The sequence below is a fragment of the Pelodiscus sinensis genome, chromosome 2 (genome assembly GCF_049634645.1).
Source record: "Pelodiscus sinensis isolate JC-2024 chromosome 2, ASM4963464v1, whole genome shotgun sequence".
NCBI classification, from domain to species: Eukaryota; Metazoa; Chordata; order Testudines; family Trionychidae; genus Pelodiscus; species Pelodiscus sinensis.
This window is the reverse complement of record NC_134712.1, coordinates 33,776,977-33,799,855: the sequence shown is the minus strand read 5'-3', so window position 1 is coordinate 33,799,855 and position 22,879 is coordinate 33,776,977. Positions and strand designations below refer to the sequence as shown.

The 22,879-nt window shown below is 44.8% G+C and overlaps 1 protein-coding gene across 4 annotated transcripts in view; it reads left to right on the top strand.

Annotated features, from left to right (window-relative positions):
• Positions 1–4,209: 4,209 nt before the first annotated feature.
• FZD6 (frizzled class receptor 6) overlaps positions 4,210–22,879 on the top strand; it is a 40,736-nt gene continuing 22,066 nt past the window's right edge. The window contains exons 1-3 of one of the 4 annotated variants that reach the window (XM_075920246.1): positions 4,210–4,333; positions 6,070–6,457; positions 19,359–19,555. In XM_075920246.1, the coding sequence (XP_075776361.1) occupies positions 6,278–6,457; positions 19,359–19,555 (377 nt within the window). In that variant the 5' untranslated portion in view covers positions 4,210–4,333; positions 6,070–6,277. Of the gene's footprint in view, positions 4,422–5,023; positions 5,381–6,069; positions 6,458–19,358; positions 19,556–22,879 lie in introns of those variants that run through there. The other 3 variants (XM_075920245.1, XM_006122396.4, XM_006122397.4) reach the window with 3 other exon arrangements.

The following is a 22,879-nucleotide window of genomic DNA, read 5'->3' as shown; positions in this document are numbered from 1 at the left end:
AGCGGTCCTGTAACGGTTATATCCTGGACCTGATCCTGCACTCCACGCAGGACTAAATCGAGAATTGCCTCTCCCCTTGTGGGTTCCTGCACCACCTGCTCCAAGAAGCAGTCATTCATGCCATTGAGAAATTTGATCTCCACTTCTCTTCCTGAGGTGACATGTATCCAGTCAATATGGGGGTAATTAGAATCACCCATTATTATAGAGTTCTTTATTTTGGTAGCCTCTCTAATCTCCCTCAGCATTTCTATGTCAGTATCGCTGTCCTGGTCAGGTGGTCGGTAATATACCCCTACTGCTAATTTTTATTATTATATCACCGCAGGTCCAGCCCTGCTCCACCCAGCCTCGTACAAGGGCACTGCTTACAAACTGACATACAGTAGCCCTCCTGGCACTGAGCTGATGCCATCATGCTTCTTCTTATTGTGGGCAGGCCCATGCCACACTGTGCTACCCTGCCTAGCACCCCTCTAACCCCCTAGACCCAATGCCACAGCACCCAGAGACCCCCACAAATTACTATGCCTATTGCCCTCCCACAGATCGCTATGCCCTGTGCCCTCCCATAATCCCCCGCCCATATTCATTAACTGTTCAGTTCCCCCCATATTCCCACCAGCACAACTGCAGTGCTCCTCAGACCCCACACGCTTCACAGTGCACTGACACCCATAGATCTATCTCCCCCACTGCACATCCCCCCTTCACTTCCCACCACCTCACCAGTCCACTGTCCACAATACCAAGCCTTGATAACAGGCGAGGGTCCAGACCCATCTGTGTTACTGTGCCTGCTGCCACAGTGCCATTGTATTTCCCTTAATAAAACTCCGTTGTGGTGTTTGGCTTGGCTATTTCACAACACCAACAGAAAGTAGAGGGTTGAATCTGAAATCATTGCCTTGATACTGACAGTCCCCTTGAAAAATGGTTAGAGTCCAATCGTCTAGGCTATCCACATTAACAGGGTGGTCAGGCTAATCAGGGAGCAAGGATGCTCTTAGTTTCCTGTGCTCTGTGTGTGCTTAATTACCCTTGTTCAGACACATTTGGCCCCAGCTTAGCATAGAGCTAGTCTTGCCAGATGTTTTCACCAATACTGTGCACACTTCCCATTATGTCACACTGGACATTCCATCGTCCTGATCACATGCTGAAGACAGTGCTATTGAATCAATAATACTTTATAAATTTTTTTCGAAAATAGAAAGTTAAAATAATGGACTGACTGCCTGTGTGTTCAAAACTGTACACCTGGGAACCCTACATAGAGCATTTCTCAGAGCTGAGCTGTGGATCTGAGCAGGGCCAGAGACACAGGTGCCACAAAATCAGCACAGGAAGCATGTCAGTGTTCGTAGCAGAGTCACAGAAGCAGGCCACAGAGCAGACTTGTGCTGTATTCAAAGCTGCAACAACCAGAGCCAGGGTGGCCAGACAATCATCCATGTGAACTAGACGCAGATTAGAATCATTTCTAAGGAACAGTGAAACTGGAGATGAGTCATGGGGTGGAGCTGGAACCATCTGGAGCCAGTTTCATTCAGGGGGACACTGGGCAGTAGTCCTAGTGTATTGAGATTCCCCCAGTCAAGAGTACAGCTGCAACATGAGAGGATTTTTCCAGTGACAGAGCACGTGTCTGAGCCACATCATGTCCGCACTACAGCCAGGTCCTGAGATGGGGCCTGTGACTTGTGATGAACAGAAATAACTTCCCTTGCATTCCTCATACACTGTGATATCCCACCGTGTGCCTTCTAGTGCATTTTTATTTTCCTTTGAGCTTTTCACGGTTCTAATAAAAATATAAAAAAATGTAGCAGTGTCTAGATTGGCAATATTTTGCTCCAAATCATCCCCCCTTTCAGAAAATCTTGCCCCTTTTCTTATCCGGCCTTGAGTATTTGCACAAGAACACTGACCTTCTCTCTGGGAAAATTAAGTGTGAAGAAGGACTTAGAAATAACTTTGTAGTGTAGACGTACCCTAACTAAGAGACGTTAATTCGAATTAACTCAGAGAGGCGCTACACACGCGATCCGCTAGGTCGAACTTAATTAGAACTAGCGGAGCGCTTATTCGAACTAGATAAACCTCATTCTACAAGGACTAACGCCTAGTTCGAATTAATTAGTTCGAATTAATGGCTGTGTAGAATTGATAGAATTGCTAAGCTCACCCCAGTACTATATCTGTAACAGGGACCAATTTTGTGCAGAACCTCACATCCATTACAGTGATATACAATTTTCTCTATAATCTAGTTACAATATATTATTTTTGACAATTAACATTTTTGTTAACTGATTCTTTAAATGCAGTATTGAGTATCAAGTCATAGTCATATGTATGGGTATGACTAGACTACAGGGTTTTGTCAACAGAATTTTTGTCGACAGATACTGTCGACAAAGCTTCTGTCGACAAAGAGCGTCTAGACTACATCCAGTTCTGTCAACAAAGCAAGACGCTTTGTCGACATAACAGTGTGGACACAAAGGACAGTGTAGATGTAATAATGCCTTCTGTCGACAGAACTCTGTCGATAAAAGACATTATTCCTCATAGAATGGTGTTTACATATGTTGACATAACTCAAAGGCAGTGTGGACGCAGGTATAGTTTTGTTGACAAAAGTCCACTTTTGTCGACAAAACCCTGTAGTCTAGACACACCCCAAGTGTTCTACTTATTTCTTTTAATTCACATCCATAATACTTTTTCTACAGTATCTGTTCCACATATATTTTCAACACGCAAAAACTTTCCTGTACTACACACATCATTATGGAAGGTACGTTTACTTGTCCAATATTCATACAGAACTGTTTTATTGTTCATTCATCTGCTTTATGAACTATGAGTTTTAGGGGTTAGGAGGCAGCATTTTATAGGGTAGCTTCTGGAGCAAATGGGAGGAGACATGGAAAAATAGGGCAGAAAGTTGAAGATTATAATGCATGCATTGATAACAGGGAGCATATTTTATTACTAATGTATTTGCAAATACTGTTCTTATTATTACTCGGAATTTATTAGCTTTAAGTACATTTTTTTCTTGTGGTGGCCAGTCCCTTTTCTGTCTGTCAAGTCATGTTTTCTCTTATTTGTCAAGCAATGACTATAACCAAGGTTCTAGGTAATAGCACTCTCAAAAAACATTAGATCATCATTGATGGGATACATCCTTTTTTGGTCACACATCAATTCTGGAGAATTGTGCATGGTCCTTAACTTAATGTATGTCTGTATTGTCAGTGGCTTGACAATCAGGCCATGTTAATATTGTTTGACCTTGCTTATACGTATGCAATATTCATCTCATATTTTCTAATTGAACTCACTGTTATATGGATTGATTTTCCTATTTTCAAATTCACTAACTATTTCCTGTTTTGAACAATTCTCAGGGAAATGTTTTGAGGACCAAAAACCCCAGTTCCTCTGAATTTGTGACCCATGGACCAGGAGCAAAAGGCCCCCGCCCAAGGCAAAACACCAGCATCCCCTGAGTCCGTTAGCAAGGAGGTAGCAAATTGAGAGATTTTTCTACCAAAAAACACAGTTCCTCTGAATTTGTGACCCCTGAGTCCGTTAGACAGGAGGTAGCAAATTGAGAGATTTTTCTACCAAAAAACACAGTTCCTCTGAATTTGTGACCCCTGAGTCCGTTAGACAGGAGGTAGCAAATTGAGAGATTTTTCTGCCAAAAAACACAGTTCCTCTGAATTTGTGACCCCTGAGTCCGTTAGACAGGAGGTAGCAAATTGAGAGATTTTTCTACCAAAAAACACAGTCCCTCTGAATTTGTGACCCCTGAGTCCGTTAGACAGGAGGTAGCAAATTGAGAGATTTTTCTGCCAAAAAACACAGTCCCTCTGAATTTGTGACCCCTGAGTCCGTTAGACAGGAGGTAGCAAATTGAGAGATTTTTCTGCCAAAAAACACAGTTCCTCTGAATTTGTGACCCCTGAGTCCGTTAGACAGGAGGTAGCAAATTGAGAGATTTTTCTACCAAAAAACACAGTCCCTCTGAATTTGCAACCAGCCAGCAAAGGTAGCAATTCCTGAGCAGTTATACCGAATGTCATGTTTGTTTGACAGAAACTGTGACCGTCACAAAAACGGAGCGGTTTCACTTTTTGCCTATACACCGGCCCGCCCAGCGCTCCACCCTGCGGCCGGCTTGGGCCTGCCGGGCGGCGGCGCAGCAGGCGGGGCGTGTCTGTCTGGCCACGCGAAGCTGCGCCCCCCCCCCCCCCGGCTCGCCTCCACGGTCCGGCCCGGCCCACCGGCTTTCAAATATCGCGCGATTGGGCTCCAGGTGAGCGCGCACTTCCCGTTGGGGCTCCGTAGTTCGGCCATTGCAGCTGGGAGCCGCCGTCGTCTTTCTCCCGCCCCGCGAGGCTGAGGTGAAGAGCGAGAGCCTGCGCCGTCAGGGCTCCGCCGCCCCCGCCCTTCGTGTCCCGGGCGGTGGCTGCGCTGTCAGCGGGAGAGGCTCCTTGTCGCGGCAGGGGGACCCGCCTCCTCCTCGTCCTCCGCGGCGCTGTGTCAGGGCGGGGGGGGGACCCTCCTCCGCGGCGCTGTGTCAGGGCGGGGGGGGGGGACCCTCCTCCGCGGCGCTGTGTCAGGGCGGGGGGGGGACCCTCCTCCGCGGCGCTGTGTCAGGGCGGGGGGGGGGACCCTCCTCCGCGGCGCTGTGTCAGGGCGGGGGGGACCCTCCTCCGCGGCGCTGTGTCAGGGCAGGGGGGGGGACCCTCCTCCGCGGCGCTGTGTCAGGGCGGGGGGGACCCTCCTCCGCGGCGCTGTGTCAGGGCGGGGGGGGACCCTCCTCCGCGGCGCTGTGTCAGGGCGGGGGGGGGGGGACGACCCTCCTCCGCGGCGCTGTGTCAGGGCGGGGGGGGGGGGACGACCCTCCTCCGCGGCGCTGTGTCAGGGCGGGGGGGGGGGGGGACCCTCCTCCGCGGCGCTGTGTCAGGGCGGGGGGGGGGGGACGACCCTCCTCCGCGGCGCTGTGTCAGGGCGGGGGGGGGGGGGGACCCTCCTCCGCGGCGCTGTGTCAGGGCCCCGGAAGGGTGCGGGGCCCGGGTCGCGCTGCCTTCGCCGCGGGGCTGGGCTCCCCGAGCCGCGGGGTGAGGGGCGTTGTGCCTGTGCCGGCCGGGGCAGCCCCCGAGGCGGGGACGCGGAGCCGTTTCCTGAGTCCCTCCCCAGGCGCCGCTTCCTAGGGAAGGGCTGGAACCAAGCCCCGGTGGTAGCCCGGCTGTGTCCCCGAGCCGAGCGGCATGGGGGCTACTCGGCTCACCCCCGGCGGGGACGGGAGGATTCTTGCTTGGGAAGCCGATGGCTGTTTACAGGACGGTACATCGGACAGGTACCGCGTGATTGAAAATCTGCCCCTGACCGCCTCTTCCCGCTGATGCTGCGGCTGCTGACTTTAGACTTAGCAAGCCTGACCCAGGGTGAAAGATTTAAAATAAAAAAGATGTATTTAGTGATTTAGAAGACTGGGGGGGCTAGACGAACACCTGTGGTCAGGGATGATCTGGATTGTACTTGCCACAGCATAGGGGCTGGGCCTGATGACTTCTTCCTTCCAGCCCTGTATTTCTGTAATCTTTTTTTTGGGGGGGGGGCTTACTCATTTATCCCAGTATCAAGTGAGAGGTGGGTGAGACTAGGTGATTCCTTTGGGAAATGTGTGGAAGAACTGTCTTCATTTTACAGACTCTCAGAAATCTGTGTCTTCTGCTAGAAAGTGTACTGTCTATTGTACAAAGAGTGGGTAGGGCTGCTAGATGGCTTCAACAAAAAACACTTCACAATCTACATTACATCTTATTTAGAAAATACCGCATGTTTATATTTTCTTAACTTGTTTCCTGAACAGAAAGCTCAAATACTGGACTGTCCAGTTCAAAACCAGACACCTGGCAACCCTAAGAGTGGGCTGTGCCCACGAAAGCATGTGATACCATCTACATGTTTTGTTAGTCTATAAAGTGCTACCAGACAATTTGTTGTTTTTTAAGTTTGTGTAATATACCTTTTTTGTTTTTACAGTTCACAAATAAGAAAACTCTTTCAAGAAATCAAGGTTGTTCAGCATGGGACAGTCCCATGACAAGCAAGGAGCTTGACCAACTTTTCGCTATTCATAATCCAGGCTTTTCCAGAAGAAGAAAAGATAAAGATGGACACTCTTTTTATATGAAAAAATCTCTGTAACCACTGGCCAAACGATGTGCCAAAATCAGAAATCTTAACAAAAATGGGAGTATTTTTATTTTTTGTGACTTACAGTTTAATCTTAAGCCTTATACAAGGGCACAGTCTGTTCACATGTGAACCAGTTACTGTTCCCAGATGTGCAGGAATGACTTACAATATGACATTTTTTCCAAATATGATGGGACATTATGACCAGGACACTGCAGCTGTCCAAATGGAGGTGAGTTACCCTATTCTGTATTGTAATGTAATGGAACAATTTGAAATGAATGATTTGTAAACAAGTTAAATATTTCTGATATTCTGAAAAACTTGGAAGGTAGGTAATGTAAAAACTGGCTGCCCAATTGAAAGAGTTGAAATTGCTCCAGCTTCCTGTATGGAAAGAAAGGGTGTCTTATAGCTGTAGGCTGTCCTATTTAGACCCTTGCAAGCCTCTGTGTGCAAGGAAAGTGGCTTAGGAAGGAATGGACATGCCAGTAGGAGACAATAGCAAACACCACTATGATTATTCTGGGCTTATCAGTGTCACAGACCTGCCCATAGACAAAAGAGGCAGTGTTCTCAGAACTTGGACCAACTCCCTGGTATGCTTAAATTATGCCCAGTGGCAAGTAGAACCTTGACTCTCCAGAATCCAAAGAGTACAAAAATGACTAAGTTCCCTTTTGGACTCCTCCTGAGCACATCTGTCCTCATCCTTACTTCACTTTCTTAAAAAGAACAATGCATTGGTTTTGACAATTGACAAGAGAAGCATTTTTTACCTCCTCTCTCTCCCCCCCCCCCCCCCCCCCCAACAAATTGCTTCTGAAAACTTAGTTTTTCTGGAAAGTTACTATCTGCAGAAAAATATTGTCAGCTGTTACTGTGGTAGGAATGGTCTTGTGACCTGTAAAACAAGTTTTAAACCTGTTTTTAATAATGATTTAATAGGTAGGAGGGAGGGGGAACCTAATACAAGGCTTGAAATACTTACTAGACAGGTACTATCTAGAAGCTAATCAAAATATAGAGGTGGCAGAGGGGCACCAGAAGAAAGTCAAGCGCTTTTGATGTGAGCTTTGGACCCAATAAGGGAGGCTCAGAAAAGAATAGAATAGCAGTGACCAATTCTTCAACGGCTACCAGAGGGGTTGAGTAACTGAGGAGCAAGTTGGGAAGAAAAGAGTCTTTTGGTAGTAGATTTCAGGCCATGCCCATCCTAGCTTGTGATCAATTTCACCCTTATGTGGACCATTTGGGCAGCAGTGAAATTGAAAACCATGCCAATTCAGTATTGGTGCTAGGCACTGGAGCTTTTCTCAGGGATAATGAATGCCGGAAGAAGAATAGAGCAGAAGAGCCCTATGAAACTAACCAGAGTTGTTTAATGTTAATTTTGCTCCTGCTTGGGACAGCTCTGTAGTGGCAGAAGGATTGGAGTTTGTGCATAAGTTAATGTTTGGATGGTTATCCTTGCCACCATAAAGAGTAGAAACCAATTATTTGTAAATGGAAGCTTATATTCTGAAGGAATTTGTCTTAATTCCCACCCCCCTTGCAATGAAAATGATCCGTACAATTGTTCGTAGCTGTTGGTATTTTTTTTTTCAAGATCCAGAAAGCAGAAACATTTAAGACACTGGGCTGAAATAATGTGATTTGGGATCTAATTCTGACTTTGTCACATACCTCTTCTGTGCGGACTTTGCACAAGTTTGTGCATGGAGGGGACCCTTGATATGCAGCTTTATGTGCAGAAAGAGGGTCTGGCCTCCCTTATTTGCACAATTTTTTGTTTTTCTCGTTGTCTTTGACTTTCTGGAGGCCTCCAGACAAGATCTCTCTTGGCAGTCCAGTGGGGTGGCTTAAGGTTGCATATCCTCTTCTCTGGCTTTGTGGTATAGATGATAGCCTGTAGCTCTATGTTACTTTGTCTATATAGTCCACCTTCATTTTCCCCTGGGCATTCACAAAGAGAGAATAAGCTCTTTTGTATAACCTCACTGGAGCCAAGGAAATATGGAGGGGGATCAGAGCTAGTGTAGAGGCACAGGTTGCTCTTCTTTTCCCCATCCTCTTATCTTCTCCCTCCACAGGGTGATGTGGGGAATATTCCATGGTGGAATTATTATTTTTAAAGCCTTCATTGCTATGAGATGATGTGAGGGTGCTCTGCCTTAGCATACCATCTGTAAATAGGCATGCCACTGCTCTACCTTGCAGCACAATTGTGTGGCTAACTCCATTAATATAGGTGGGGTATTTGTATATGGTGATGGGTGACATAGCAAAGTTTATTACTAAATTGATACAGAATTGACACCTAAAGTTCCCCCTCCCCTGTTTCTTAAATCACAATGGAAACATGCTAAACTGCTATCCTCTTTAGGGTAGGGACTGTTGTTACAATAGAACCTCAGCTACAAACCTCCACTTCCAAGATGTAAGCTTTTGAAAAGTTCAGAATTACTAACAACTGAACATTGACTTAATGTAGCTTTGAAACTTTATGATGCAGAAAAAATGCTGCTTTCCTCTTGTGTTAGTAGTTTATGTTTAATGTACTGTATTTGTGAGATTTGTTTTTGTCTCCCTTGCTTGATCCAAATAAGGGGTGTGGTAGACTGGTAAGCTTGTAATTCTGCTCATAACTGAGGTTCTGTTGGCTGATGTGCTTTACAGTAGACCTAAATACAACAACAAATACAGTTTTCTGTTAGTATCATAAGTGAGACCACTTTTCAGGAGGCCAACAAGAAGAACAAACAAGAGAGGGACTCTATTCCGAGAAGCAGTGACTCTGAAAAGAATTTGGAGGGTGTGGTAGTTAATCAACTGACTCTGAGCTTCCAGTGGAACTCTATGGTAAAAATGTTAATGGGGGTCTGGAGTGTATAAACAAGGTAAGATCAGGGAAGTTACATTATCAGTGTGTCTGCTTGAGCATTTGCTGCTGGAATATTGTGACTAAGTTGGGTGTCCTCTAGTCAGAAGTATGTTGACTAACTGTAGAGGGTTTAAAGCCTCAAGGAGGTTACAGGATTGAAAAATGTCAGTTAAAGACTCGAACTCCAACTGGTTATTTTAACAAATAAGGTGAAAGAATATAGGGATATAAAATCATGGCCAAAGGGGGCACATGCGGGGCACTGCTCCAAATTGGAGTTGGGCTGAAAGCGGTCTGCCTGCTGTGGATAGTTATTTAATTTAAGTTTCCAGGCATGTTTTAACAAAGACAAACTATTGACTGTAGGTGAGTACTTAACACACAGAGATCACACTATCTCAATGGTTCCCAACCTTTTCTATACTAGGGACTGGCAAACCTATTCACAAACTTTTGGCAGACTGGCAACATTTTATTTGCATATTCATTATGGAAACGAGTATTCAGATATGCAAATAAAATGTTACTGGTCTGCCAAGTTTGTGAATAGGTTTGCCAGTCCCTGGTATAAGAAGTCTTGGTCCCAGTACCAGTCCTAACCCCAAGAGACCCTCACCCCTCCATTCCCCCCCCCCCCAGCACCGGCCACTGACCCCAGAGTCCCCTGCACCCAACCTCCCAGTGCCAGCCTCTCGCCCTCAGTCCCCTAGTGCCAGCCCCATGCCCTAAACATCTCAGTTGCAATGTCCTGTTTCCAGAGGCCCCTGTCCTAGTCCCCAATATTAGTCCTGTCCACAGTGCCAGCCCTGCCCCTAGGCCCCTCTCATTACAAGCTCAACCCCCCAAACTCCCCTAGTGCCAGCTCCCCATCCTGGATGTCAGTGCCCCTTAGTGTCCTTCTCCCCTCCCCTCCCCCCCCCCCCCCGCGGTGCCTGTCTCGTTTCCCTCCCCTATCCCTGCTGCTGCCTGCCAGCTGAGCACAGAGCGCTTCCCTGCTTGGAGCCGTCAGCTCGCCTCACTGCGGTCCCGGCCCCAGCCACAGCACATCTGTTCGGCCACTTGCCCTCCTGCTGCGTGGGGAACCCCAGCGGGTGGGCTCATTAGCATCTGGGGGCATGGCCCAGCAGACATGGGTTTGTGGCCTGCTGCTGGTCCACAGAGCTGCGGTTTACCACTGGTCCATCTGACCTGTTTTCTTCCTCAAAGGAAATTTGCATAGCATCTTCAAAAGATGACCATAGGAGTTTAAATTAATAATTTTGTTAGATATTAAAAATAATAGACTCCAAGACATTGAATTTTTTTTGTCTATTACAACACTCAGTGACCCACTTGAACCCCTTTCCCAGCTTTTTGTCACCCTTAAATCCTTTCCAGTCACAGGAGGAAGCAAATTGCTTTATTTTTGAATTGTCTTGAAATGTGTTTAGCACAAATACAATCTATTCCATCTTCTATTTAATTGTAGCACTGAGTACATTTCCCATACCTGACGAACAGCTCTTTGTAAGACAGAAAGCTTGTGTCTCAACAGAAGTTGGTCCAACAAAAGATATTACCTCAATCACATTTATTTCTAAAAGTGATGTTTGCAATTTCAGACTATCAGCACACAGACCTTGATAAAAGGGAGTTAAGAGAAGGAAAAACAAGACTCATCTATGAGCAGGAAGAATTGATTTACATATATCTTAACTTGCCAGCAAGTAAGCAGTGATTCTCAAACTGTCAGAACCCTAAAGTGTCTCAGACCCCATTTTAATTGGGGTTGCCAGGGTTGTCTTTAGACTGGCAGGTGCATGGCGTTGAGGCAGAAGTCAAAGGGGTTCAGCCTTGGGTGGAGGGGCACTGGTTACAGGGCTCCTGCCTACGGCTGAAGCTCTTAGGGTTCAACATTGGGATCCTCCTGCCTTTGAGTGGTGGGACTCAGGCTTTGCCCTTACCACCTTGGATGTTAGGACTTAGGGAAACTGGGGGTGGGGAGGGTGTGGCTTAAGCTTCCTTCCCCCTTCTAGGAGATGTAGTAATTTTCAGAAAGGAGTGACTGCAATCAAGTCTATAACCCATGAAATTAGGAATGTATAGATAGATCTCTTAATGCATCTACTATGAATATTAGCAGTAGCCTAAACTGTTTTTCAGTAATTGTGTGACCTTGAGAAACTCAAGATTTAGGGCTTGTCTAGACAGGGAAATTGACCTTCAGTTATAGCAGACTAGTTTATTCCATCTTTACATTATATAGTCAGAATAAACTACTATTCTGCTATAGCTATGATGGACATATCCCTGTTGACAAAACCTAAAAAGGCATAATGGGTCAAATCTAAGGCTTGCTGGATACCTAAGCCCAGGAACTTGTCTTCCATCAATGCTGGGTGCCCCAGAGGGAATGAACAGAATAGGTATTTGAGTGATCTATCCCATCATCCTCTCCTAGCTTCTGGCAACAGAGGCTATAGATGCTATCCCTACCCTTCCTGGCTAATGGCCATCGATGGACCTATCCTCCATGAACTTACTTAGTTCATTTTTTAATCCTATTATAGTCTTGGTCTTCACAACATCCTCTAGCAAAGAATTTGCAGGTTGACTGTGCATTGTGTGAAGAAATCATTTTGTCTGCTTTGAAATCTGACCATTAACTTCATTTGACCCCTAGCTCTCTTTTTATGAGAAGTAAATTACTCTTATTTTCTCTACCCCAGTAATGATTTTATAGCCCTCCATTCTATCCCTATTCAGCTGTCTCTCTTCCAAGCTGAAAAATTCCAGTCTTATTAGTCTTTTCACATGGAAGCTATTCAATTCCCCTTCTCTTCTCCCAGCCCCCCCACCCCCACTCCTTTCCCCTTTTCTGTACCTTTTCCAACTTCAGTATAGTCCTGGATATCAGGAAAACTTCCTGCTTGTAAGAGTCATTCTTTCATATAGAAAGAAATGATGCAAGGCCACTTCCAGAGTATTTTTAAATTAAATCCTGGGATATTTTCCACTTTTTTTTTTTTTTTTTTTTTTTTTTTTTTTTTTAAATAGGGACACAATCCTGCACTGCTAAGGAATGGAGGAAAAAATTCTTATCTGATTTTTCCATGTGCCCGTTAACTATGATTATGGTGGAGAATTAAATTAATCTAATTGCAGCAGCCGGAAAATGAATGACTGTTGTAAGATTTTAAAAATCATATTTGAATTATTGAAGCCGGGCAGAACATAACAAAAGTACTCCAGTACTAAAAACCACTTTATTTTTCCCCTTCTGTAATTTTAATCAATTTAATTTCTCTGATAGATTTCTCTCTCAACTTCAATTTTATCTTGATTGGTTTAACATTGAAGAACAGATCCATGCAACTGAGAGACACTGATATTTGCTTTTAAGGTGCAATATATCTTCAGCACAAGGAGGGGGTTGGTAGGAGAAAAGAAATGCACTGGCTGCAAATGATGAGTGTCGGAAATCTGTAAAATGACTGGCTTAAAATGTTAACACACTGACATGCAAATAGATATTCCAGATAACTTTCACTCAATTTTAAGGAAGAAGATAACGATCATGGATTAACATAGAAAAACTTTGTGGATGGTGGCATAGTATGCTGTACATCTTGGCATATACAATATAGCCAATATAGTTACTCCATGATCTTTATATTAACATCTTAAACCCAAGTACACTAAAGTATTAAAATCTCTTACATAGCTAGTTTGCCACTATTATTTGTGAAATCTATGCTATATAGTACAGCATAGATTTCACAAATAATAGTGGCACACTAGCCATGTAAGAGATTTAAATACTTTAGTGTACTTGGGTTTAAGATGTTAATATAATAAGGTGAAAAGAAATTGAATTATGAATATAAAACAGACAAGTGCTACACAAATTATCCTACGTCTTGCTAATAAGACTGGACAGCTTGCTATTAGTATGTCAAAGTGGTTTGCTTTTTCCACAGAAGTGGTAGGCTGTATCTCCTTAGAATCACTCTGAAAGATCAGGAGGTGAACAGATGTAGGAGCATGAAAGATAGCTAACTTATTTTCCTCCTTTAGTATAGAGTTTTAAATAAATAGCTTATAACAGCAATGCAGGTAGAAGGTGGGAAACTGTTTTGAATCATAATTTGTATGGTGTGGTTGTTGTAATGCTAACTTTTTGCTGGCCCTTAAGGTAGTGATTCAGGTGGCTTTGTTTAACTTTGTGTTCAGTCCTAGTGAAGATTTAATCTTTCACTTCTGGTGGTAAGCATGTCAGTAGAACATGTACTATGCCTTTTGTAACTTCAGGTCAGTATGGCTATTCGTGTACTTAAAGTTAAACATGTATGAAGCAGAGGGAAATAATCCCATTGTTGGGACCTTCCTTCCAGATGATGTTGTCAAGATATCCACTCAGTAGGTGCTGGTTTCCCCTCTAGCTGAAGGAGCTCAGCCCTGCCCCTACTCCTATCTCTTCTCAGAAGCTCCTACCTTTTCCCAACTCTGCTCTACCCTGTTGCACCCCTTCCCTCCCCGCCCCGTTCCAGCCTTTCCCCCATGTGCCTTCTCTGCCTCTTCCATGCCCACTCCTTCTTCCTCATGGAGCTTCCTGAACACCATGGATCAGCTGTTAGCAATGCTCCGGAAGTACAGGGAGGTCAGGAGTTGGTCAGCGAGGCTGCCAACAGGTAAGAGGTGTGGGGGCAGGGAGGCTTGGCTACTAGCAGGTGCTTTAATAGGTGTTCTAGCCCTCAAGCACCCACAGAATGAGCACCTATAGAGTGAGCACCAGTGTCCACTTGCACTGAGCCAGTGGAGGGAACTTGAGTTATTAGGAAGAGACAGGTAATGAGGGATTCAATCGTGAGAGCTCACAAGATTGGGTGACTGGGCAAGAAAATGGCAGATACACATTGGAAAACATCCCATTTATATATGTAAAATGATGGGGGTCTGAATTAGCTGTTCTCACTGAAGAAAGAGATCTTGGATTCCTTATGGATAGTTCTCTGAAAACATCCTCTCATTGTGCAATGACATCCCCTCAATGTGCATTGGCTTCTGTCAGAAGGCTAGATGGACCATTGATTGGTATGAGCCAATATGGCAGTTCCTATGTAAGCCCTTGCAGGATCAGGACATAATACAATATGGAAGAGTCTAATTGCAAATATCAAATCTTAAAAATTTTAAATATAAAGAAATAGTAATAGAACCTAAAACTAACTTGAATTACCTCTTCAGGTAGAGGAAATAGTTTGGTAGTTACATGCAAGGCAGGAGACTTTCAAAGTTAAGTTTAGTCTCCTCAGATGGCGAACATAATTATTGCCAATTGAACCTGTTTTCTTAAAATAAAAATTTGACTTAGAATAGCTTTTTGATTCTTTTTCTCTGGCATTTGAATACTGAGCTACATTGTCTATCTGATTACCGTATCCAATTTCTTTCCAGAAAGACAGTAAATTGATAGCGCTTGAGCAACCTAATGTTTTTAGATGTTGAAACAGGTGGATATTTCTAAAACTTAAGAATTATCTTGAATACATACGTCACACTGTCCGGAGTGGCTCACAACTATCTAACTCTGCACAGACTGTTGGGAAGAAAGGGCAGATGCCCTAAACTGGTGGTGTGTTCTGTAATTAAGACTTCAAGCCAGTAACAAATGTGAATTCCTGGATCACTCTACCAGTCTTACCATGGAGTCCCAGATAGTCGTCTTAGCCTTGCCAGTATATCTTGTTACCTGGACCAACTGAACTTTGTGATTTATACAATGTGATCTTTTTGTTTGTTTTTTGTATCAGGTTTCCTTCAGTCCCAAGAGACCAGTCATTTTACCCATACCTGTTAATACTCCAACTTATTCCCAAGACCATGCTGACAGCCAGATCTATGATTAAACTAACAAACAATTAGTTGAGAGGTGAAAGCAGGTAAAATACAAAAATGAGTGTCATTTTTGTAAATCCAAAATGATAGCAGAGATGTAGTAATCTGCCAGTTTCCCAGAAGTGTTTTCAGGGCTGCCTGGAATAACTTGATCTGTGTCATCTTGTTCAGTTATTCTACCCCAGTGGTCTCCAATCTCTTTACACCCACGATCACTCTTTAAATTGCCGGGCAAGCCAAGATTGACCCCACCCCTTCCTTGAGGTCCCCACCCTCTCCAAACCTTTCCATGGACTACCTGTTGCTAATGAAAACTCACCATTAATTACACCTGAGCCGTCTTGCTAGTGCTGCTGCTGCTGGGTAGAACTGTTTAATTTAAGTTAAACCAATTAAGCATTGTAACTTTCTCATGTTAGTCTATCAAACTTCATTTTAAATAGAGTAAAATATTATTGAACCTTTTGTGTTGGATATGTTTTCTTTATGGCAGGGGTGGGGAACCTTTTTTTGGGTTGGGGGTCACTGACCCACAGAAAAATCAGTTGGGGACCACACAAGTGAGAAGCAAAAAACTCCTCCCAAAACCCCCAACCCTCACTGGTTGTCGGGTTGGTGACCACTATTCTACCCTGCAAGAATCCAAGCAGTCCAGAGATAAAGGATCTTCTTTTGAATTGGTACTTTATCAAGTTGTCTGGATAAGTGTTTCACTTACAGCTTTGCCAAATAGCTAAAAGCTGCCTTTTGGCAACAAAGTAGTGAGTGCATACACACTGATGTGGCTTTTGTTTGTGGGGGAGGGAGCCTGGTTTTGACACACAATACTTTTGCTCCTATGGAACTTTTCATTTCCCTTCCTTTTTATTATTGACAAACAAAGAAGGCCTGGTGTCCACACAAGTTAACCACTTTATTCAACCTCCAGGAGGTATCCCACAATGCCCACCCTGACTGCTCTGGTCAGCAATTTGAACTCCAGTACCCTACAACCAGGTAAAAAATAATCCACTCCTCCTTGCAAGCCCCAAGAATTTTAAATTCTATTTCCTGCTTGCTGGCTCATGTCTTCTCAAGTGACCATGGCTGCGTACCTCATCAAATGCTTCACCACTTGGATCAGCTTGGTGCTTTTGGATATGATCAGTATGGTGGGGAGAAGTCCATGCAGTCCCAGCTGCACTTTCCTGTGGAAATTGGGATACCTATGGGTACACTTCTCAAGGCTTGTGCAAAAAGGGCCAAGCAAAGAAAGGAGCTGAGGCAAGCATACTGAAGCAAAGTAGGCAAATCACTACTCTGGTGCTGCACTTGAGACCTACCATTTCTGTAAGGCACTGGATGCTATCCTCAGGGATGACCCTGCCTCCACCGCCAAGATCCCAGTGTATGCTCTGGAGGGTACAGAGGCAGCAGAAAGACCTAATCCAGAGGATGAAGTTATTCGTGAAAAGGTAGAGGAAGTAGAGCTCCTTTTGGGGTTACCCACTGTGTTCCCTCTAAGCCAAACCAGTGTTCCCTCTAAGATTTTCCATCCTTGGACCAGTTGAAATTTCTTATGTCCAATACTAATATTGAAGTCGTGTGTGGATGTGCACCCACCAGTACTAACAAAAACCATAGCTCTAAATATATATTTTAAATAGTCCATACGTTTGGAAGAAAATATATTAAAGCAAGGGATAATTAACAGGGAGCAATGCTTATGATGATTTTCTTTTTGATTTCATATTAAATAAACACAATGCTTGGCAGTGGGTTGTGCCCATGAAAGCTCATGATACTGTTAATATATTTTTGTTAGCCTAAGATGCTATAGGACCATTGTTGTTTAAGTGGCTTGCTTTTTTTTTTTTTTTAGTTACAGACTAAGAATATGTCTACATTACAGAGTTTTGTTGGAAAAACATCCATTTTTCTGACAGAACTTGAACATCCACACGGCAATTGTGTTCTTCTGCAAGAAAATTGAAAGAACAGAGGGGTTTTTCTGGCAATAGTAATCCTCATTCTACGAGGAAGAAGCTTTTTTGTGAAAGAGCTCTTTCGCAAAAAGGCATGTGGATGGGGAAGAGGGAGTTCTTTCTGAAGAGGGAGAAAGAGGGGAAAAAGCACAGGTGCCCTGGTGGCCATTCTGTCCATAGCAATCACAGCTTACATGCGAGACAGCGCCCATTCAATCTGGACGCTCTCTTTTGAAAAAGCAGATTGTTTTTTTTCGATGCACTTTTGCAGTGTGGATGCTCTTTAAGAAGTTTTTTCGGAAGATATCTTCCAGAAAAGCTTCTGCTGAAAGAAGCCTGTAGTCTAGATGTAGCCTAACATGGTTACTCCTAAGACCTTGGAGTACGTGTATCATATGCCTTTCTTAACAGATGTAGTTTTTTTTAAAGATCTTGCAAATAAGGTTTCATCCTACAAAACAGCTAATATCATACCTAGTACTTGCTGCTTCTGAGTAATAGCAAAAATCTGGCTTTCATGCAATACAGTTTACCATGTATTAATTAGTAATACAGGATTTTAAAAAGTCATTAAGATCAGAGTCTGATATGTGCAATACTCAAAAAAAATTGTTTAAAAGAATCTTTTTCTACCTTAAGCCATTAAGAGAGGGGTGGACAATTTTTGAAGGCGGTGGGGTGGGGGGGAGGGAAGCACTCCAAAAACTTGCTAAGTGATGGAGGGCCGCACTCTTCCATTATATTAATGGAGGTGGTGCAGGAGGTCTGGCATGGGGTTTGGGTGCAGAAGGGAGCTTGGGGTAAGGGATTGGGGTGTGGGATCTGGGAAGGAGTTTGGGTGAAGTGGGGGATTGTGACCTGGGGCAACAGACTGAGGTGAGGAGGCGGTGCAGAGCCACAGAGAGGGTTGTGACTTGGGTCAGGAGTGCTGGAGGGGATGCAGGGATTTGGGCTGTGACCAGGGTTAGCAGATTGGGGTGTAAGGTCTGAGAGAGGTTTGTGACCTGAGGAGGGGATGCAGTGTCTGGGAAGGTGTTTGGGGGCTGGTGCAGGAGTACAGGTGGTTTGGGTTACATGACAAGAGGGGCAAAGGGTTGGGGGAGGGAGGGGCTGGGTGCCAGAGAGAAGCTCTGGCTGGGAGACCTTACCTGGCTCCGAGCCAGCAGTTCAGCAGGTTCCTTAGCCAGAGTCCCTGCCTTCCAGCCCCTGTATGTGCTATGGGGAGCTGCAGGAGCCATGTGTGTTGTGAACTGGGGGATGCAGTGGGAGGGGCACTTCACATGCTGCCTGTCCTGCAAACAGGCAGTGCTATTGGTGGAAACCAGTCAATGGGAGCTACTGGGGGCAGGGGCAGCATGAGAAGCCTCTTACCCCACCCCCCTCCAGGCTCTCAGCATTCACAAACACACATGTGGTCCTGCACCCAGCTTTCTGGAGTGATGTGGGAGCAGGGAGGGGGACTGCGCTGGCTGAAGCTCTCATGGCCGGATCATCTTTTGCCCAGCCCTGGAGTAGAGGCTGGAGTCAGCTTCTTCATTTATGACAGGCAGCAGCTGCTTCTGCTCCTTTTTGAGAGGGCGAGTGCCCCACCCCTGGGTCCTCAGAAGGGGAAGGGTAGGCTGAGAGCTGGCTATAACGTGAAGGCTGCACTGATCAACCGGGAGGGAGAGCGGACAGCTCCATGTGCTGCATCTTTGCCCCGCCACCAGCTTTGCACTCTCACCTGCCTTGTTGGCTACTGAACGCTTCCCCACACTCAATGCTGGTAGGAAGGCAACTGGCCAGCAGCGATCTGGCCAGCAGCAGGACCTGCCAGTACTAGTAGGGGGGGAAACAGGAAAATATTGGACAATTTGCCTGTTTTTAAGAAAAAGGTGGGCTTAAGTACGGGACTTTTCTTTTAGAAACAGGACATCAAGTCACCCTACCTTGATCAAGAAGTTGGAACCTTCACAAAAAATAGACTACTCTTAGTGTAGGGAAGTAAATGTGTACCTGAGTATACAGTTAACCGACAACTCTGCATCAGCTGCAGTGGGGGGTGAGGGAGGCAGGAGCCAGTGCGCATGGGGGCTGTTTCCTGTGAAGACTCCCACTCCCTCTCTGCTGTCTCCCACAGAGGCAGCAGTGTGTGGGTGGGAGGCAGGATTCAGTGCTCGCAGGGAGCCATCTTAAAAGCTGTCTCCCAAGAGCTGCCTGCTCCCCTGTGCTGTGAGGCAGAAGAACAAGGGTGGGGGACAGGTGGAGCTGGCAGGAGGAGTGGGGAGCCGGCTTGTGTAAATGCGTAACTGCTGAAAATTTCAGTGGTTACATGTTTACAAAAATAAACACATTTTAACGTCCCATTTAACACTGCTGATATTTTCTTTTAAAAATTACTAATCAAAATCTCTTTTTTCTTCCTAAAGCCGTTTCTTCCTCTTGTGAACCTCCACTGTTCTCCAGATGTCCACACATTTCTGTGCAAAGCATTTGTGCCAGCCTGCATTGAGCAAATACATGTGATTCACCCTTGTCGAAGCATTTGTGAGAGAGTGTATTCGGACTGTAAACAATTGATAGACACTTTTGGGATGACCTGGCCTGAGGAACTGGAATGTAACAGGTATAACACCTTTTATTCTAACAGGCAATGAAGTTGACATTTTCAGACACACCAGATTTGACTCATAGGCTAGTTCTACACTACAAAGAAAAGTCGGAAAAAGATACACAAATTGTGAACTGCATTTTGCGTATTTCCTGCTTTTCTTTCAAAAGAGGAAAAATTTGGCATGTCTACACAGCGCCAAATTTTCAGAAAAACCTTCTCTTTCAAGCCATCCCTTCTTCATGGAACAGGTTTACAGGGATGGCAGAAGAACGTGTCTGCTTTTCCAAAAAAATTTTTGGAAAAGCAGACGTGTTCCTTGGACGCAGCATAGAACTGCAGTCTAGACATAGCCATAGTTGAACTGAAAATTTGTGGCAGAGAATGTGTTAATAGTTGCTTCAGAGAAATCCCCATATTAATGGGGACCCTGGAAGATCATCTGAGCAAGAGAGGAATCTCTCTTCAAGAAACTTTATTAAACTGATTTCTTGGATTTCTGGTTGATGATTTTGTCTTTTGTTAGAATGAAGTCCTGCAGATTGGCTAGTAGTATCATATATTTCTGTCTTCTTCCTTATCTGTAAAATGGGATAAAAATACTTGAGAGGTTTTATGAAGAATTGTTGTTTAAGGACAGAAAAGACTAACTGATCATCAAGTCTGTCCTCCATTACTTGTGAGGGAATTCTGCATCCCAAAAAATAAAAGTTCTGTGCACAATATTTTAAAATTTGGCCAAATTCTGCAAATTGTATTTGTCTGTAAATATATGTGGAGGTTCCAGCATGGCAATGGGGAGCACAGGCCACTGGCTACATGGACTTGGAAGATCACCCTACAGCAGGGCTACTCAACTTCAGAAGCCCTGGGAGCCACAATGATACTCTCAGCACTTGCTGAGGGCCGCAGCTTAAGTGTTTCATATATATGCAACTAGCTTCTTTCAGACTGATGGGCATGAATATAAAGATTAAGGCAAGACTACACAACATGCAGGCCCCATTTAAGTCAGTTCTGCTGACAGTAATAAAATGCAATATTTACCTGATTTCCACCCATATGACAAAACCTTTTATGAGCAATGATAGTCCAGGAATTTAACTACTAAAACACATATCAACAGAAGACCATTACATTGACTACGTTTTTGTTTTGGCTCCCACCTGTGGGCCGTGTGGTGAGCCCTGCATAAACCCAAACAAATGGGCCATGGGCCACATGAGGCCTGTGGGCTGAGTAGCCCTGCTCTACAGCCTCTTCCCCAGGTCATGGACTCAGTAGAGGGCTGCACCTGACCTTGACATAATGCAAGGGCCTACTCTGCTCCAAGAACCTCCCTGTCTATGACCTGGACATCAGATTTGGGGAAGACAGGTTCAGCCCAGGAAAAGCTATGTACATACAGGGATCAAGGTGTTGGTTGAGATGGTTTTGTGTGGCTGGGGGGGGTGGGGGTGGAAAGTGTGGCACTTTGTGTGTGGGCAGCTTGTGGGGGGTGCATGGGTACTATAACTGCAGAAAAGTCCAGGTGAAGGTAGTTGAAGATTAGCATCAGGGGGTGAGGTGTCTGGGATTGAAGGAATGGAATTTGGGGGGAATGTCAGGTTTGGGGAGGCTCAGTGGAGAGTCTAGAAGCTAGGTGGCTTGGGCTTTATGAGATGGGAGTTTGAGTGGGGGGGGGGCTCAGTGAGGGGTGGTCCAGGTCCAGGGGGTGTGTGTATGAGAATTCAAGTGTATGGGATTCAGCGAGGGGTGGTTTGGGAGCAAGGGTGGGGATCTGGATGCAGGGGTTAGGCTTAGTAGGGTGGAAGTTTGGGGGGGGGGGAATAAGACATGATGGGTCTGGATATTGGGTGTCCAGCTGCACAAGTGGTGGACAGGGGAAACATCTCCCCGTACAGTGACTCCTACCCAACAGTAGAGGAGTGATGAGGCAGGAAGCAGGTATGCAGAGATTCCTGCCACCATGGGAGGTTTTTTGGGGTAGGACTGATCTAGTCCTCACTGCTCCTTGCAGCAGCAGAAGTCCTATCATTCTCCTGCCCCCCTGGACTAACAGCTGGGTCCAACACAGAGTAGAAGCTGCCCGCAGAGTTGTCTCTGCCCTGACCCCTGCAGTAATTTACCTCTCCCGACAGCTGCTCTGGGTGCTTGAAATGATGCGCCCACTCTGTTGGGGAAGGGCATACGACCACTCTTCTATATCTCAGGTCATTAACACTACCCAGCACCATCCACACACTAAATCCAGCAACTGAAATTTAGACCCAAATAGTACATCCTCCCATAGACTAATTGTATAGTGCTATGAAATATAAATCACTCTGTCTATTCATCAGTAAGTACCAGAATGCTTTTATTTTAATCTTAACCATTTAGCTGAACAAATTAAACCTCCCATTACTTTATCCATAATTACTTCATGCCAAGATTCAGTATTTCACAAAAATCTTATCTTTGTTTCTTCTAACTCCCAGAGAGATCATGATAAATTCATAGTTCTTAGGGCCTGAAGGAATCATTATCATTTAGTCTGACCTTCTGCACTCCTGTAGGCACTTCCAGACCATGGTAAGTCATCTCTTTCCTGTGCACATCCACAGGGAAGAGAGTCTGGGTTTGTACGGACACAAAAGCAGGGGACATGCTTAGTGGCAAAATGGAAACACAGTATGGAGGCCTATGGGATATTGAAGCTCTGCAGCATTTTACGTCTGCCACTGAGCACAGCTTTAACCCTCTCTTAGAATTGTTCTCCAGAAGTAGCCATCCTAAAATCTTATTCAGTATATCTTCTAAATGATATTTTAAAATCAAATACTTAATTTTTTTCCAAGAACCATTGCTTCTCTAAATTATACTACTAGTTAACACTATCTTCTACTCATATGTGAAGTGAGGTAGTATTCTCCATTAAATTCTTAACTAGCACGAAAATACCTTTGGAGTTAGCAGTAAATGGCATTGTAGGCCAAAGACTGAATGAGCATAATTAGTGTTAAGAGTGACAGGCACTAATGAGAACTGTAAGATCGACAGGGTTAGAACAGGGGCTGTTAATGAGTTTAGAGAGGGAGTTGGGAAGGGGAGTGAGATACATTCGCTGTTCTTTAACATCTTTTCACTACGCTCCTTCCCTTCAAGGAGGCATTTAATAACAACTGAGGAATCTCTCAGACGGAAGGCAGGTATGGATAGTGATAGGTTTGGTGCTGTTACCTGCACAGCACGTGCCTTGTTTGTCTTCATCCCAGAAGAAAGAAAAAGGATTGCATCTGCATTAAGTGCAAGCTGGTCACCATTATGGAAGAAAAAATTAGAGGACTGGAAGCCCAA